Here is a 15,631-nt window from a genome sequence, read left to right on the forward strand (position 1 = left end):
TCATTAAAACAGATAGGGATGAAGAAAAGAATAACACTTTCAGAATGCAAACTATATTATATAGCAGCAATTAGCAAATGTTTTTTGGTTACAAAATTGATAGATCAATGGAAACAACAAGGCAGAATCAGATACAACAGAACTCAATAACCCAGTGTCTGACAAAGTGGAAAAAATAAGTTATCTAGGCTTACTCCTTACTTAAAAACTGTTGGAAAACTAGAAAGTTGTCTCAAAGAAATTAGTTTTAGACCAAAAACTTATAACTACACAATATAATATATTCTAAAGGGATACATAAGCTAAATATTAAAGATACTATTTAATTTTTTTTAGATTTTTTTTTTTTGCAAGGCAATGGGGTTAACTGGCTTGCCCAAGGCCACACAGCTAGGTAATTATTAAATGTCTGAGGTCACATTTGAACTCAGGTACTCCTGACTCCAGGGTGGGGCTCTATCCACTGCGCCACCTAGCTGCCCCCAAGGTCATACTATTTAAAAAATAGGGGGAAAATCATATAGTCTCACAAAACTGTATTACTAACCAAATAAGAGATAGAAGTTATTATAAAAGACAAAAGAGCTAACTTTGATTACATGAAACTGAAAGGATTCTGCAGAGACAAAATTAATGTATATAGAATAAGAAAGGAAAAAAAGCATTGTATCAAATTTCACTGAGAAGTGTTTGATATACAAGATATGTAAACAATTAATAAATACACAGAATATTAACAGCCTTTCCCCCAAAAAAGGAGATGAATAAATAGTTCAAGGATTGCAAAGTATTCACAACCACATGAATGCTCCAAATAACTAATAATGAGAAAAGTAAATCAAAACAAATCTGAGCAATCACCTGCCAACTGACAAAGATGACAAAAAATGGCAATACTCAAAAGTTAAAAAGGACTGTAAAATAATAGGCACATGATAGGCTGTTGGTGGAGCTATTAAAGTAGTACAGTCATTTTTGGAAACCAATTTGCAAAAATTACTAAAATAGCCATACTTTTAAAAGACATACTATTTTATTGGGCTTATGTCCCAAGGAAGAAGAAAGTCGACATGAATATCAAAATATTCCTTAGCAGTACGTTTTGTAGTAGCAAAGAATTGGAAACAAAATAGATGTCCAATCATCTGGGGATTGGCTAAACAAATCACAGTACATGAATATAATAGAATATTACAGTTCTCTAAGAAATGATGTATGGGACGAATACAGAGAAGTATAGGAAAACCAACATGAAATGATACAGAATGAAGTCATCAGTCAAAAAAGATATAGACAATAACTTCAATAATGTGAAAGAGCCAAAACATACATATATACAAAATGAAAAGTTGATAAAATTATCAAGAACAAGAATGATTCAAATAAATAGAAGCGAGAAAACACTCTCAACCCACTCCTTCAGAGATGATATATATATATAACACAGGCTTGGGATTTTTTCAAAATATTGATCGGTTGTGCTTTCTTCCCCTCTTCTTTTTCTCTTTGTTTTAGTCTTCCAAAAATACTATATAACATTTGAAGTGGTTCTCTGAGTGGAAAACTGGACAGGATACTAGGGCTAATTATGACAATGTTAAAAAAAAAATCAGAAGATATCAGTAAAAACCTGTTTAAAAAAAGCATATCAGCCTGTGTTGACACAAAATGTTTCAAGTCTGTTTTCAATAGTAACATTTTACTTCATACTTGTTTACCTATCTACTTGAAAATTATAGTATTTTAGAAGTTAAGCCTGATACAAACTGACTGTAAGACAAGTCACTTTACCTACATGGTTATCTGAAACATTCTAAGTAAATAAATTGTACTGGGAGAGGAAGCTACTTGTCAGGAGTTCTCTATAACAATAAAATCACTGGTCTAGTACTACTGTCCCTGTCCCTAAAACAATAAAAGCCATCACATACCACAATTAAAAAACATTTCCCTCCATTAAATACACTATTTCTTCAAGAAAAGGTGTAAATTGCCTGATCAACTAAACGTATCCTTAATAAATAGCTTCTACATGTCCAAATATATGCAAATGCTACAGGAGACACAAAGACATACAAAAGGCCCTTGGCCTTTAAGAGTTTAATAGAGGACATGACTAACATACAACAAAAGAATAATAATACACTAAAAAACCAAATTTTGAATGAATGCAAAAATCATCAAAGAAAATTAATGTAGGTTACAATAGTAGATAGATTCTCAGGGAGAAGTAAGTCCTTCAAACATGGCACAGATAAGTTAAGACAAAAAAAATCTATTTACAATTCAATCTGACAAAAGTCATCAACTTTAGAATTCCAAAACTGAAATTGTTAGGTAATTTCATGAAATATCAATTGATTCAAGATTACTGCAAAAAAACAAAGAAGAGGGTATGTGTGGAATGCTTTTCTTAATCATCTCTGGCACTTTTATATGCCCACAAGGTAACAGGAGCTGGAAAGGAATTCAAGTCATCTAATACAACCTCATCATTTTGCAAATGATGAAAATGAGGCATTTGTATGCACTCTACATATGACATGGCCAATACTGATTAAAAGATCACTAATTTTACACACACACACACACATATATGTATATCTATCTATGGATACACACACACACATAGAAATATAAATGTGTGTGTGTGTGTGTGTGTCAGAGAGAGAGAGAGAGAAAATGACTTAAAACTCCCAGTGTCTAAAAACTACAAATCACCCCAAGTCAAGTCCATAAACATTTATTAAATCTCAATTAGGTATCAGACATTATAGATACAAATAATGGCAAAAACCTAGAACCTGATCTCAAAAAGCTGAAAGTATAATGGGAAAGACAATGTGTAAACAACTAGGAACAATATGTATATATGAATGATAAATTGGAGATAATCTTAGAGGGTAGAAAGCTGAAAGTATAATGGGAGAGACAATGTGTAAACAACTAGGAACAATATGTATGTATGAATGATAAATTGGAGATAATCTTAGAGGGTAGATCCTAACATTAATTAGGAAAGCAAATGAGGCTTTTCAAAGAAGGTAAGATTTTAACTGAGCCTTGAAGGAAGTCAGGGAAGTCAGAAGACAGAGATGAGAAGAGAAAAGCACTGGCCCCAGAGTCAGGAGGACCTGAGTTTAAATGTGACCTCAGACACTTAATAATTACCTAGCTGTGTGACCTTAGGCAAGTCACTTAACCCCACTGCCTTGCCAAAAAAATAGCCAACAACAAAAAAATAAACACAGATGAGAAGAGAGGAACAAGGGACCCCAAGACACACCTAAATCCAAAGCTGCATTTAAACTCTTAGCAAAATTACCTTTCCTGAAACCTAATTGTTTAACATCACTATGGGTCACTGTATATGCATAATCATTGTTCTTTTGGAACAAAACATCCTCTATAAAAGGTATCCCTGTTTCTGTGCAAGCAAAATGATATTAGGTGGGCATGCCTGGAACTTTGCTCTCAACTATATATTCAGACACTACTGCTATCACTCAAAAACCTTGATCCCAGGCTCTCAGTTCTTAAGACTACCCATCTTGGCTATACTCAAAGAATCTTGATCCAGATACACTATTCCATGCTTATAATTTATTCAGTACTAAAGCATGGATCACCCAGATATTGATCAAGAATTTAGTGCATTAGATACAATTAAAAAAAATTTCTAAACCTGGCTCTTCCCTACAACAAAGGCAAAGTCTTGACTGCTCTAGTGACTGATCACCTATTTTTAAAGGCTTCTGATGCCTGTTCTATATTTTTAACTAAAATTCTATTTAACTATAATTTTGGTGTTATTTCTGTCAATAGCTAACAAAATTTCAAAATGCAAATTCCAATTTCTATTAAACATTTTGGATATTTTATGGTAATTGTAAGTATTAAAGTAGTTGGACTCTTTCAAAATACAGAATTGTCTTTCTAGTCCCTACTACTAAAGTAAATATTCTCATAAAAGAAAACTTAATTGAAAAAGAGCCACCTAATTTTCATAATTAAATCTTTCTGTTATAAAAAAAGAATATTATAATAATTTACATAAATTTGGGATAGTTGTGCCTCTATTCCTAAAACTCTTGGTATTATTTTCTTAAGAACAATTAACAGCTTACATTCATTTAGTACTTTAATATTTAAGGCATTTTCTCCCCACAAAAACTCTATGAGATCATTAGTACAAGTATTATTTATCCCACTTTACAAGTGAGTAAACAAAATACCAAAGGAACTATGAATTGTCTAAAGAAATGTGCCTCTACCAAAGCTGAACAGAAAGTTTGATCTTCAAATACAGAACTCAGGTAAAGCAGAGTGGAGGAGAAGGGGAAAATATGAGGGACTTAATGATGATAAACTACATGTATTCCTGCTTAGAAAAAATGATACTGATAATACTCATAAGAAACTTCTCATTTAATAGAGCAGGTAGAAGGAGCTTTTATAGATGAAGCACAGGAAAGAGCTGGATTTGATGATATAATATAATGTAAAAATGGAGTCAATGGCTAAAAGGGAAATGTAATGGGAGAAAGAAAAAGGAGAGATGGAATAGGCTAAGATATTTCTTAAGATTTTTTTATTACAATGAGCTATTGCAATGATATGGAAGAGGGAAGGCAAGGGGGAATGAGGGAACCTTCACTCTCATCAGAGGTGGCTAGGAGAGGAAACAGCATATATACTCAATGCAGTATAGACATCTAGAGTAAGAAGGAGAGAAGGGGGACAGGGGAAAGGGGCTGGCATTGGATGGCCTGTCCAGGACCTTAGGGCCAGGTAGATGCTGGGCCTAAGGGGTGGTATGTAGGTTCAGGGTCTCTTGGCCCCAGGGCCAGGGATCTATCTGTCTGCTGCATCACTCAGCTACCCTACAGCACATTTAAGAAGAGGGAAAGAGTGAAAGGAGACAGGAAACATAGTATATGGTAGTAGGGAAGTACAAATGGAGGGAGTTGTGATCAGCAATGGCAACAGTAGAAAAATATGGAAGTAGCTTTTCTGATGGACTTATAAAGAATGTGATCCACCCATGACAGAGCTGGAGGTGTTGGAACACAGACTGAAGCACATTTTTTATTATTATTATTATTATTATTTGGGGGGGGGGTGCAGGGCAAATGGGACTGGGTGGCTTGCCCAGGGCCACACAGCTGGGTGAGTGTTGGGTGTCTGAGGCTGGATTTGGACCCAGGTGCTCCTGGCTCCAGGTGCTCCATCCACTGCATGACCTGGCCACCCCCTATTATTATTATTATTGTTGTTGTTGTTGTTGTTGTTGTTGTTTTGTTTTATTTTATTCTGGGTCTTTTGGGGGGGGCTTGCAGGGCAGTGAGGTTGGGGTGGCTTGCCCAAGGTCATACAGCTGGTTGATTGTTGGGTGTCTGAGGCCAGATTTGGACTCGGGTGCTCCTGGCTCCAGGGCCAGTGCTCCATCCACTGTACCACCTGGCTGCCCCTACTACTACTACTACTACTACTACTACTACTATTATTATTATTATTATTATTTTAATTTTTCTCTTTCCTTTACTTTATTGCTCATGCAGGTCTATATTTTTTAGGGGGAGGAGGTATCTTGTTTACTCTTAAACAAGAATATTTTAGTAATGCATAAAAAAATCATTTGTACAAAAATAAGAGTAAATAAATTAATTAAAATGAGAAATAATTAAAAAAAAAAGAAATGAGCCTCTAAAAGAAAATTAATTTGGCCAAATAAATTATTCTCAGAAGACTTTAAAAACAGTTCCTCAACTGTTATCCTTTTCTAACATAATAATAGCATAAATAATTCTGTTCTATTTCTTCAGAAAATCAAAATTTAATCAGTCCTAGTGCTTTGACTTAAAAAAGGTAAGCAGAAAACAAAAGAACAGATAACATCAAGAGGCATATCCTTTCAGATATTCAATTTAAGAGCCTTTAATTTGTTAAAAATTAACTCAAAATCAAAGCATTGCAGATTGTTAAACTTGTGCTTCTTTACATTTAAACTTCGAAAACAAGCTCATGTTAAATAATGAAAAAATTAAAATTGTTAACTTACATTTCAACAATATAACTCAAAAACTTGAACAATTAAAAAAATCCCCTTGCTCTAATTTTTGGTGTATGTGACTAAATTATTTTACTTATTAAATCAATACAAGGTTATTGAACTGCAAATTTTTTATACTTCTGCAAAATATATCAGATGAAAAGATATTGTTTTAGTTTAGATGACGGTAACTCAAAAAGCAAAATTCACCTTTTTAAAACATATAATGAACATGCCAAGTTTCAATACACTATGATAGGGAGAGGCAAATGTTTATAATGAAAGGATCAATGACCAAGCTGTGAATGAATTTCCTATAACTGAAAATCATCAGTTAGAAGACAGAAGAATACCACAAAAGGACAGAAATAATGTTAGTCTCTAGTAAAGTAAATGAAGTGCCAAAACTGAGTAACTGAATTAATAATCAGTTTTTTTAAATGCACTAAACTGCATCTTCTGCATAGCCCTGATCTTATACCTTCAAATCACCAGTGTTTCTATGATAATATTTGAGACAAAAGATTTTAGTCGATGACAAAACTTTAAATTTTTTGGAAGCAGGATAAAATTTGCTCCTATTTTTAGATAAGCCATTTATCTGTAAGGAAATAATGTGATAAATGGTAGCTATTTTTGAATTCAATTCAAACTTTTTATTTTTGTGTGTAAGGCACTGAAGTTATAGAAAGATAACTAGCAAAATATCACCTTCCCTAAGGAATTTATAATACAGTAAGGAAAAAATAAATCATACACAAATAATACAAAGCGACATGTAAAATGAATTAAAGAACTAAGTGCTATAAGAGTGTCTACTTATTGATAATGTTGGGAAAAGTCAATTTAGTTTATTATAATGTGAATGGGTAAAATTCTTAATGTGATTCTCTAACTACCCATGTTCATGAAAACCTGTTTTACATGTTTTTCAAGGCAATGCTTAGTTATATATTGGTCTATCTCAGATGGCTCTAAAGTACAGTCCTTTTCCATTCATGGAAAGTTTCAATGTTAAATTTTGATTCATCTAAGACAACTCTTCCTTTCACATCAATCTTAAATGTCAATCTTCAATTGAATCCACTATAACTTCCTAACATCAAATAGAATGCTTAGATAGATATCAAAGCTCTGATATCTCTACTAACTAGAAGATACTTTTACAATATCTTCAACATTTTCATCTAAATATTCAAAAGGAAATAATTCCATAAATAATAACAGTTGTTTCCTTTTCTAAAATTTTATTTTTATTTAAATTTTATTTATTTAAGGTAATGGGGTCAAGTGACTTGCCCAAGGTCACACAGCTAGGCCATTATTAAGTGTCTGAGGTCACATTTTGAACTCAGGTCTTCCTGACTCCAAGGTCAGTGCTCTATCCACCACACCACCTAGCTGCCCCAAACAGCTGGTTCTTAAAAGCAAATAAATTCGATTCTAAGGTTAGGAAGGGTGAAAACTGCTTTTTAGTCCCTGACCTCTAAACCTCATATTCCCTCTCCCCCGCCCCCCCAGCCAAAAAAAACAAAAAAAAACTGATGGAAGAAAGCTTAAAATTTAAGCCAAAGACTACTGTGTTTCTCTTATTACTGAAAACTGATAAATATGTCAATATTCATTTTAAATGAAGCAGTGCTAGCTTCAATTCTTAAATATTATATTAGACATTTTAATAACATTCATAAAATTTTTCTTAAGAAGAAACTGCTTATGTGGTTAATGTTAAAGTTATTCATTTCCTCCTTAAGTCTATTCTTTTCCTTCTTCCTAATGTCCTGAGTATCAGATTAAAATAACAAACAAAAGTAAAATAGAAATTCATCAATAGTAATCTTATTAACCATCTCAAGGAATTTAGAAATATCTTATTTTTACAAGTTTTCTAGCAATTTTTCCTTAGGACTAATTATTTCACATTAAAAAGGAGTCACAAACCTAGTATAAAATAAGAAATATTTTATAACAGTTAAAATTAAATACTTAATTAAAATAATAAAAATTAATTTTTGCCAAAATAGCTTTATGATAATATTAAGTAAGTATACGTAATAAAATAGACTGAAATACCAAAACACAGCTTAGAACAGCATTTCTAAATCACAAGGTTTTAGAAAAATTTAATTTTTATTTTTGTGCTTTAAGCAATATCTCATTCGTTAAAGTGACATGAATGTTTGAACTGCCTTCAGTGTATGTGTTTTACCTGCAGTTCTGATTCTGAAGCACAAAATTCCAGTATGAAAGACTTATTTCCCTCCTAAAATTTTGGTTCTGATAGTTAAATATGTGCTTAGAAATATCATATTTGTAACTAACATAGTTTCTCAACTTACCTGGTGCTAGTCCAGCAGCAGCAGGACTTCCCACAGATGGGTGAGAAAACAAGGCTTGAGAGAAGGCAGACATATTTGACTGGGACAGGTTACTCAGCCTGGAGGTTGATCCTCCTTTAGGAATAAACTCACTTGCTGTAGGATTTGGTGTCTATTTAAAAATCAAATATAATAGTTAACACGTCATGCTTATTAACAACAAATATCTATCACAAGTAGGCATTATTCCACAGCTTTAGAGATGTTTTACTTTTTGCTTATTGGGGTAAAGAGGTTTTAATGATCTGTTTATGAACTATTAAACAATATTTGCAAAGTTTTTATTAAGAAAAAATATTGATATCTTATTTGAGGATTTTATTAATTTTATTTGCAGAATTTAAAACAAATATACAGATTTTTCCTTACAGTGAAATAAGAATGATCCCCAAATTCTACTAAAATATTTTAGAAAATGAGATTAAAATTACCTCAAAATTGAACAAGTTTAAGTTTATGTCATTAAAAAACACTTTCTACTATATACTATGTATTTACCTTTCTTTAGAATTCGATAACCTCCTCCCTTCTTTACAGTAAAACTTTTCCTAAAGATTATGGTGACATATTATGCACACAGTGAAGACAAAAGAATATTTTTTTATACCAGCACAAGGAATGAATGATAATTCTGGATACAGGAAAAGCAAACTGAAAGCAATCCTTTACCAAAAATGGTAATTATAACAATATTTAATATCACCTGAATATAAGGCTCAATAAAAATATATAAAGTGCTATAACTATTTATAGAAATAATAAGCAATTAATATCAGCTGGCCTTAAGTAAAACAAAATTACATATATGGAACTAAGAAAAATTTTAAAAGATGCTAAATGGTCAATCTTTATGAATTTCTGCCTACAGTGAGACAAATGTATATCCTTTTCCTACCTTTTTCTCCTTAAAGACATACATTTTAAATTGTAACCACCTTTTAGACAAGAAATTTCTATTCAATTTGCACAGTCCATTATCATGGACTAAATAAAGTTTTTGTGAGGTAAGAATTGCTTAAACATATTTAAAAATTTAATTTTTTTTGTAAACTGAGTTCCAAAATTCATTATAACAAGGAAAATGATTCATTTTAAACTGCTACTCAATAAAAATTAACTTTAACAATATGGTCTATGTAGTTAATTATGAGGCAAACATATTTTAAAACAAGAAATTTTTTAAAATCAGAATATAAAAAATATTAATTGCAAGGAAGCTAGAAGAGTATTAACTAAAGAATTAATAAGCAATCTAACTAAAACATACAAAATACAAAGAAAACATAGGGTAAATTAAGAAAACAAAACTATGAGACATAAGCTATCCTAGATATTAAATTAAATCCTAACATTAAATCCTAAAATTAAATGTTGAGGTTAAAAAAAAGATAGCAGAAAGAATAAAAATATGGACAGGGTCCAACACAATTAGGCATAATTTGTGCACTTAAGGAAGTCCATATTGAAACTGATTACTTTTCTTGAGTTAAAGTCATATAAAACAGGAGGGAAAAGGGAAAAGATCAACTCACTTAAGTAAAACAGACAACCTATCTCCTACTACATACCATTTTCAAAGAACTCTTTCTCTACACCCCCCCCCCAAAAAAACTACACTTAAGGGCAATTCCTATTTCATTATTCACATAGGAATTTCAGACAATCACTAGGTCATGAAAAATTACTTAGGAAAGGCAGTTGGGTATAGGAAAGAATTTTCTTCATTATAATTTCTTAAGAGTACAATATAAGCTAGAATACTTTATCATGCAAAATCACTCAACAATCAGAAAAATAGACTATAAACAAGACCCACGAGAACTTCTTGGTGAAACTGGGATACAAAAAACAATACAAAAACAACAGGAATAACATCTTTTATTAAAATAGTATAAATGAATCTTTGGGAGGAAGGGGGGATACTAGGAAAGAAGATAGGTTATGGTCAACAAATTAACCCTGAGAGCAGCACAAATAAATTCGCATTGATAGAACCACTCAAAGGTTTACAATTCACTTTGTCAATATTAGGCCTAAAAAGACAGTATAGTAGCACAAACAATAAGTTCTACTTCATAAATGAGAAGAAACTAGAGCTAAGAAAAAGTTGACTTCCATATGTTCACAGAACTCATGTCTAAGCTCTTCTAACTTCAAATTCAAACCTCACTACTTTTACTACAGTACACTACCTCTGAGTTCTACAAGCTGAAATAATGTTTTTTATGGTTTTGTATGCATCTTATCTCCTCCTGTGAGAAAGAAATTATGTTTGTATTTTTATTTTCATACTGTAAATGTATTGAACAAAAACATAATAATCTTGCCTTTGCAAAAGTGAGAACAATAATCTGGCTTGATGTGCTCCTTGAAATTACATGGGGTCAGTGAAATTCATTCCAACCAAATTCAAATTGGGAAAAATTTCATCCTAACAAGTCTGTGGTCCTTTCAAAGCTATATTTACTAAAGGTCCACAATGTACAATTAAATTCAGTAAGATTTATTAAATAGTTACTATGTAAAAGTTAATAATGCAAGAGTTTATCTCTGTGCTCAGGTAGTTTACCAGATACATTAAGACAAACATATTTAATAGAAGGAAGAAAAGGCAATTATCAATGAGGAGAATGAATAAAAGTCTCTAGAAGATGTCCTTTGACAAGGGTCTTTAAAAAAAAGTTAAGGATTCCAAGAGGAGAATGGGAATGGGAAATGTATTCCAGGCAAAGGGAACAACCTGTGCCAAGGCACAGCAGTTGGAGAGGGCATATTCAAATTCAATAAATAGCATATTGACCAGTTTGAACACAATTAAAAGTGAGCAATGTGCAACATGCTTGCAATGTAGACTAGAACATGATTATGAAGGGCTTCAGATACCAAACTGAGCAGTTTTCTTTGTTTTAATCCTAAAATTAACAGGGAATTTCTTGAGTAAGGGAGTGATAGACTGTTTTAGAAAGATTATTTTGGCACTTTTATGGAAAAAACATTGGAAGCAAGAGAATCCAATAAGGTTCTGAATTAAATGATGATTATAAGAGTAGAAAGTTGGTTACAAGCTACATAAGATCACGGATTATTTTGTTTTTATATACACAGCATCTAGGACAGAAAACTGTACATAACAAATATTTAAAATGCTTTGGCATTAAAATAGATTGAGATAAGGGGGTGTCTGTGGGAAGCATTGTGTAGCCTAGAACTGAAATTGGGAAGAGAGAGTCAATGAAGAAGAATCAAGTATAGCTCTTGATCCAAAAAATGGTAGTGCCTTCAATACAAACAGGGAAGTTAAAAGCAGCAACATTTCTTTCTTTTTTGGATGGGAAAAAAAGAATAATGAGTTTCATTTTGGATATGCTAAACTGGAGGTACCTGCAGTCTACTGCTTATATCCTTTCCTCTATAGATATTGGACATGTACTTATTTACACATTACTTTCCCCATAAGAATGTGACTTCTTTTAGGACTTTTTTTTGCCTTTACTACAAGTATTCCTATTGCCTAAGCACACCATAAGATCAGTCACCAGCTGTTCCAAGTCATACCATGTGGCAAGTAGAGTTGGTTTTTAGTTTTTGTCTCCCCGGTGCTTACAAAAGAACCTGGAATATTATAGATGCTTAATATATATTATCTGACCAGGAGAGAGATGAAGGCTGGATACACAAATTTAGTAGTCACATGTACATACAGGCTCTGTGGGAATTGAGATCACAAAATGAAAGTGCAGACAGTAGTCAGACTTATGAAAAGAGAAGGATACTAAGGGCTCTTAATAAAGATGAAGAAGGACCTTCATCCCAGCAATGGGAAATAACTTCTCTGCATACCTGAAAAGGGGGTAGGGTAAGGGTGGGGGAGGGGGGGAATAATGACAAGTTTATGGAACATCTGGTTTCAGGTTGACTGAAACAAAATATGTGAAAAAAAGTAATACAAATTAAGTCTAGGAAGATAGACTGCAGTAAATTTAAGCAGATCCTAAATGCCAGGATTAAGATTTTTAGGAAATCCTAAAAGTCTTGATCAAGGGAGTTTCACAGTTGAACATATAACATGAAATATTGTTTCAGTAGTATGTATAAGAGAAGAGAGCCTGGAAGCAGAGAGCATATTAAGAAACTAATAATCCAGTAAAGGGGTGTTGAGGGTCTAAACTACAGTGATGGCTATACAATTAGAGAAAAGGATATGAAAGTAAAAGATCTTAGAGAGAAGAGAAATTAACAGGACTTGGTAGGTGACTGGATGAGGGTGAAAGAAGAAAATGTCATGGATAACTCAAAAATTATAATTCAAATGGAAACGAAAATAGCAGCATGTCATCAAACATAGTGAAGTTCTGAAGTGGTAAGGGTGACGATTTGTGGTATGTGCAAGAAATGATCAAGAATTGAATACGCAAATCTGGGAGTGACTATTGACCTCTGAAAGAAATTCCACTAGAGTGGTAAGAATGGGAGTCAGTCTATAAGGGCATGACCAAAGCATCAGATGTGTATGACTTTTCAAAAGGTTTAACATATAAGAAATTATATATTATAATATAAGTATATACTATATATAAAATAACAATATATAAAATACAAAGGAAAATATAAGATATATATATATATATATATATATATATATATGAAACTTTCCCTTCCACTTTTTCTAAACGTATGGAAAATAGTAGAAAATAAATTGAAAATGCATTAATGGAGATCACTGGAGAGATGTTCTCAAAGATGGTGGAGGGAATAGGATCAAGATTATAGATGGAAAGGTTAGCCTTAGAAAGAATAGGATCACCTTTTCTGAGAAGATAAAATTCAAGATGATTTTCCTTATTAAATATTCTATAGAGTAGTACTAAAATGATCTTGAATCACTACTGTTCTTAAATAATTCAGGTCCTTAATCATCTTCTCTTCCCTAGATTAATGTCTAATTTGTTGTACTTTCCTCAAGTCTCCCACAATTCCAGTCCATCATACACAATGCTGTAAAGTAATCTGCTTATTTAATTTTTGTGGCTCCCTATTGTTTACAGGATCAAATTTAAACTATTTATCTTTTAGAGTCTTTCAAAATCTTTTCTCCCAATCTACTTTTCCAATCTCATTAAACATTTTTTTCCTCTGCTACCTCTTAGACTGGCTTTTCTCTTTGTTACTGATGGAAAATACTTTATCTTTTATATCTGTGTCTTTACACTAGCCATCAAAGAGTTATTTTCTTGGGCAAGGTTTTGTATTTCTTGTTCTAAGCTGTTGATTCTTTCTTCCACAGTTCTCACTTCTTTTTAAAAATCATGTTTGCCTGTTTTTTGAAACTCTTGCTTTATCTCTTTAAGGAAATGATTGAACTTGTGTTCAAAATGAATTATTCTTTCTGGTTTTGATTGGAAATGTTTTCAAGTCATTCTTTTCTCCTGGGTTAGTGTTTTGAGAATCCTTGTTGTCATGATTATAGGATATTATGAAACATCTGGTTTCAGGTTGACAAAAACAAAGTATGTGGAAAAAAACTAAGACAAATTAAGTCTGGAAAGATAAGTAAATTAAAGCAGATCCTAAAATGCTAAATATAGCATTTTACAGCTTTAATTTTATAGCTATAATTTATATTTTTATTAATATAATTTACTTTTATAGCTATAATAGCTTTAAAGTAGGTTTTTTTTTGTTTGATCACTCATAAATAATATTTGGCTTTGTACTTGATGTCAGGAGGCTTTGCAAACCTTTGGAGGAAATATTTAGATGAATTATATGTCATTTTGTTTTCTGCTCAGACAGAATACCTGCAAGCCTGCAGTACTCCCAAGTGGTCTGATACAGCAAAGTCTAATCACTGCCCTTGTGCTCTGAGTTCTCCAAGTTCCTGATCCAGATTTGGGTCTGTCAGCTTGCTCCTGTTTCAAAGTTTCAGTAGACTATTGGACATGAATTGGACTATTGGAATGAACTCTCTTTTGACCTGCCCAGGTTGTTACACTGAAGACTTCAGCATGCAAGCTACAACTGAGTCACTGCTCTGTTCCTAGGATCAGAGCCACACGATCACTTTTTGCTTCTGAACTTGCTCCTTGCCCAGGACACTTAGGGTCCAGGGTTGCAAGTAATGGCTATTCCTCTCCACCACCCCTAAGTGCAATCCTCTCCTGCTTAGCCCACTCTCAATGGTGATCTGAAAAGGGACAATGAGTAACTCAGCAAGCAGATGACACTCATTCTTGTACTCCATGCTAGTTTACAGATCTCCTTGGATCTCTTTCCATCATGATGCCCAGCTCAGTCCCTAAGTCCCAGAATATTCTTTCCACAGCTTGCTCCTAGTCAGACCCAATGCCCAATATTTACAGACCAAAAAGACTCTGACTTTTTCTTGGCTTTACTACTCAGAATTTGGTCTTTGTGGAGAGAGTGTGCTGGAGGCTGATATTTTGCTATTCTGTCATCTTTACTATGCCTTAGTTTCCCTTTATGGATTTCATGACACTATTTTCTCCTGGTTTTCTTCTCAGTCTCCTGAGACCTTGCAATTTTTATCTCTACAACAGCTCTTGCATATATCCCCTCCTCTCTAGTTCATCCCTCTTTTTCTCTTATCTGGACTACAATAATAGCATCCTATTTGGTCTCTCGTCATCAAGTTTCTCTCCATTCTCCAAATAGTTACCAAAGTACTATGGTTCAGATATGATCATGTTATTCCACCTCAACTCAAACTCTAGTGGTTATTACTTCTAGGGATCCAACCATACTAGCCTAGCCTATGTGCTTTTCCATACTCACAATACTCCAATCTGTCTTTCCAAGTCTGTCTCTTCAAGTCTGGAATTCACTCCCTACTTATCTCTTCCTGTTGGAAGATCTGGTTTTCTTCAACATTCAATTCAAATGCCATTTTCTACCCTCAGCTGCTGGGATATCTACCCACCCACTCAAAAAAAAAGTCTACTCTGGTTATTTTGGGAGGATATATTCTCTATGGTTTTATGAATATATGTTGTCTCCCACATTAGTACATAAGCTCACTGAAGGAAGAGACCATTTCTTTTTTCAAGGAGTAAAAAATAAGATTGCCTTCATAACTGAGTATCTTGCACAGTACTTGAAGTGTAGTAAGCACTTAATAAATGATTGTTAATTGGCAGAACTAGAGGAAAAATAACTGTTGCATAATATTTTTCTTTTTTAAAAA

General features: G+C 32.9%; 1 protein-coding gene and 1 long non-coding RNA gene across 3 annotated transcripts in view; one reads left to right on the forward strand and one right to left on the reverse strand.

Annotated features, from left to right (window-relative positions):
• PAN3 (poly(A) specific ribonuclease subunit PAN3) overlaps positions 1-15,631 on the reverse strand; it is a 146,116-nt gene that overhangs the window by 69,288 nt on the left and 61,197 nt on the right. For both annotated transcript variants that reach the window (XM_074216145.1, XM_074216146.1), the window contains one exon: positions 8,392-8,542. In XM_074216145.1, coding sequence (XP_074072246.1) covers positions 8,392-8,542 — 151 coding nt within the window. The remainder of the gene's footprint in view (positions 1-8,391; positions 8,543-15,631) is intronic.
• Positions 1-15,631, forward strand: part of LOC141507948 (uncharacterized) — a 97,034-nt gene that overhangs the window by 22,869 nt on the left and 58,534 nt on the right. The gene's annotated exons all lie outside the window — the stretch shown is intronic.

The sequence above is a fragment of the Macrotis lagotis genome, chromosome 1, assembly GCF_037893015.1.
Source record: "Macrotis lagotis isolate mMagLag1 chromosome 1, bilby.v1.9.chrom.fasta, whole genome shotgun sequence".
Taxonomy (NCBI): domain Eukaryota; kingdom Metazoa; phylum Chordata; class Mammalia; order Peramelemorphia; family Peramelidae; genus Macrotis; species Macrotis lagotis.